Consider the following 2,669-nt stretch of genomic DNA (forward strand, 5'->3'; position numbering starts at 1 on the left):
TACAGGTACAAATTTTTGGATTCCCCACATACCTACTGGGTGGCCGATAATTAACTTTACCTTCATTACAATTAATAAACACAAAATAATATTTTTTTATAAAGGCACTTTGCAAAATATATGTTTGTTCATTTTCAGAACATTTTACATACAGTACTAATATTATTTTGAATCAAAAATTTTGATGATCAATTAGTGACTAGTTGGCATGAGAATGATGGTATGAACAGTCTGAAAAGATTTGATTTTGATAGATTGAACTACATGATTGAACGTGCATACTTTTGGTATGTACAATCAATTGAAGTAACAGAAATTACCAATTGTTTAATAAATATTTTGAATAAAAGTTAAACTTTACCAAATTTAAACTTTAAATATCAAAAAAAAAAGGAAAAAGAGTAACAAAGTTACACAATGAAAGTTAATTATCGGCCACTCAATACATGTTATTTCCAAAAGAAAAACGTTATATTTTTCCCCCAAATAATATAAAAAAAAGACCAAAAAACTTGCCTTGCTGCGAATGCCTCTACGTTTAGATTTCTTCATTTTCTAGAGTGTGAAACGTGTGATACAAATATTTATATATAAATATATATTATAATTATTAAAAATAATACGTTTAAGCATATCACGAGAAATTTAAAAAAAAAACCTTGTTCAGTTCAAAAACAATATTAGATTTCGTAAGTGAGAAACGAAAAATTTAAATAAACATCGTGTCTTCCTCCACCCGTTGTTCACTTTTACCAAAAGAAAAAAAGGGATGGAAGCTTTGATGGACTTCTCCGGGCAAGAAAAAACGTGTTTGTTTGGTTGCATACGCAGCATAATCTATTATTCGTGCTGTTTATCCTGATAATCCATGCGAAACCAATTGCATTAACAGAAAGTTTGAACGAAATCAGTGAATTGTAAATAAATGATGAATTTAAAAAGCAGTCGCGGATAAATGTAGTGAAGCTTGTTTAATGTAATGTTGATTTTGAAATTTGTACTTTTCCAATGAAATAAACGCATTGCAGAAACGCGACAACGACCAAAGTAATAGTGAATTGTACAGTCTGCTTGTAGCGGGAAACAAAAACAACACTCTCCCCATGGATTAGAGATTAGTGTCACCCAGTGCTTTAAAAATTTGTTATGTAAAGATTGAAATTTATTATTAAATTTATGTTGAAAGTTGTCTGCAATTTATTCGCATTTCCCACGTTTGATATTTCAGGGTATTAAATTGAAAGAAATTTCTGATGAACAAACAAAATAAATATATTTTCCTACTGTGTATCATTTAAAATAAGGTACGACTACATTTACTGGAAGTCAACTTTATCTTTAGTAGCCCTTCCTTCCTCTAAATCTGGTTCGATTGTCCAGCTAAAAACAAATAATTACATTAAATCTATATGTTTATATTATCTTCAATTAAATAATTACCATTGATCGTTTACATTCGAAAAACGTGTTTCTGAGCACTTGGCATTCGGTGGGGACAGAACCGTCGGTCACGTTCAGACATTCACGAGGAGTTTTCTTTTGCTGCAATTGCAAATAAATCAATTACATTTTAATATACATATAAATAAATTATGATCGTAATATTCAAATACTGAAAATAATAAATCAAAGCAAATTAAATACGTGGAATCTCAATTAACAAGTTTAATCCGTTCCAAAATTTCCGGATTTTTACTCGTATCCAAATATATTAAAAAATACACATATTATGTGTATACAAGTTATAACAATTATGTAGCATGCGCGCAATCCGGAACTTCTTTTCTCATCGTCACTCGTTATGCGAAACGTCTCTCGTTAAGCAAGGCATTTTGCTCGTTATGCGAGGTATATTTGTTTGCAAACTAATTGCATTCGTCACGTTTGCAGTAGCTTATCTAAATTGGGGATTTTTGCATATCAGAAATGCAGGAGTCGAGGGAATCCTAGATTTTAACATGTTTATAATTTAAGTTTACGTCCATCAAATAAGTCCAATATTCTGGACTGTTTGAAACCTTACAAAAACAGATTTTAAACCGGACTATGTAACTATTGTATGACTACACTTTGATCAGAGCTCAATGAGCCATGAAGTGAAGTTCATTATTACTGATATCAAATCAAATCAAATTCTTCCAAATTTAAGAAGAATACAATTTTTAGTCCACCCATATTTTTCTTCTTATTGAATCATCTCCTTGAAATACATGAAAGAACTTATAAATTCTTTATGAAAATGTATTGAAGGACAAGAACAAGCTTAATTTAAGTTTATTCCAATCTTCCAAATAAAATATTTATTACACTTATACAAGATAAGTTTATTACTTTAAAAAGTGGAAATGAATGCTTGTTTTACCACTTTAGAAAACAAGAGTTTGAAGGTATTAGTTTCAGTATGTTTTCTATAAAATTTGAAGGTGTTAGTTTCAGTATGTTTTCTATAAATATAATTTCTAATTGAATCAATTTCCANTTCAAATAACACAAACTAATCTTAAATCACAATGTCTTTCTATTGATTTAAGCCTAAATATATTAGAAAAGACATACAAATGTATGAATAAATCATTGCCATATATCTAAATAATACTCACCAATCGACAGCAGTCACTCTGCAGAAGGCACATTTTCAAATCAGCTCTGACACCAGCACATGCACTCTG

The 2,669-nt window shown here is 29.7% G+C and overlaps 1 protein-coding gene across 1 annotated transcript; it reads right to left on the bottom strand.

Moving 5' to 3' along the window:
• Positions 1–1,284: 1,284 nt before the first annotated feature.
• Positions 1,285–2,663, bottom strand: LOC108563954 (cytochrome c oxidase assembly factor 5). Its single transcript, XM_017922842.1, has 3 exons — positions 2,601–2,663; positions 1,441–1,542; positions 1,285–1,380 (listed from the first exon to the last, which is right to left on the bottom strand). Exons 1-3 carry the CDS (start codon positions 2,631–2,633, stop codon positions 1,339–1,341), a joined length of 177 nt encoding a protein of 58 aa, XP_017778331.1. The 5' UTR covers positions 2,634–2,663; the 3' UTR covers positions 1,285–1,338.
• Between the last annotated feature and the right edge of the window lie 6 nt (positions 2,664–2,669).

The sequence above is a fragment of the Nicrophorus vespilloides genome, unplaced genomic scaffold (assembly GCF_001412225.1).
Source record: "Nicrophorus vespilloides isolate i.1.1-1 unplaced genomic scaffold, Nicve_v1.0, whole genome shotgun sequence".
Taxonomy (NCBI): domain Eukaryota; kingdom Metazoa; phylum Arthropoda; class Insecta; order Coleoptera; family Silphidae; genus Nicrophorus; species Nicrophorus vespilloides.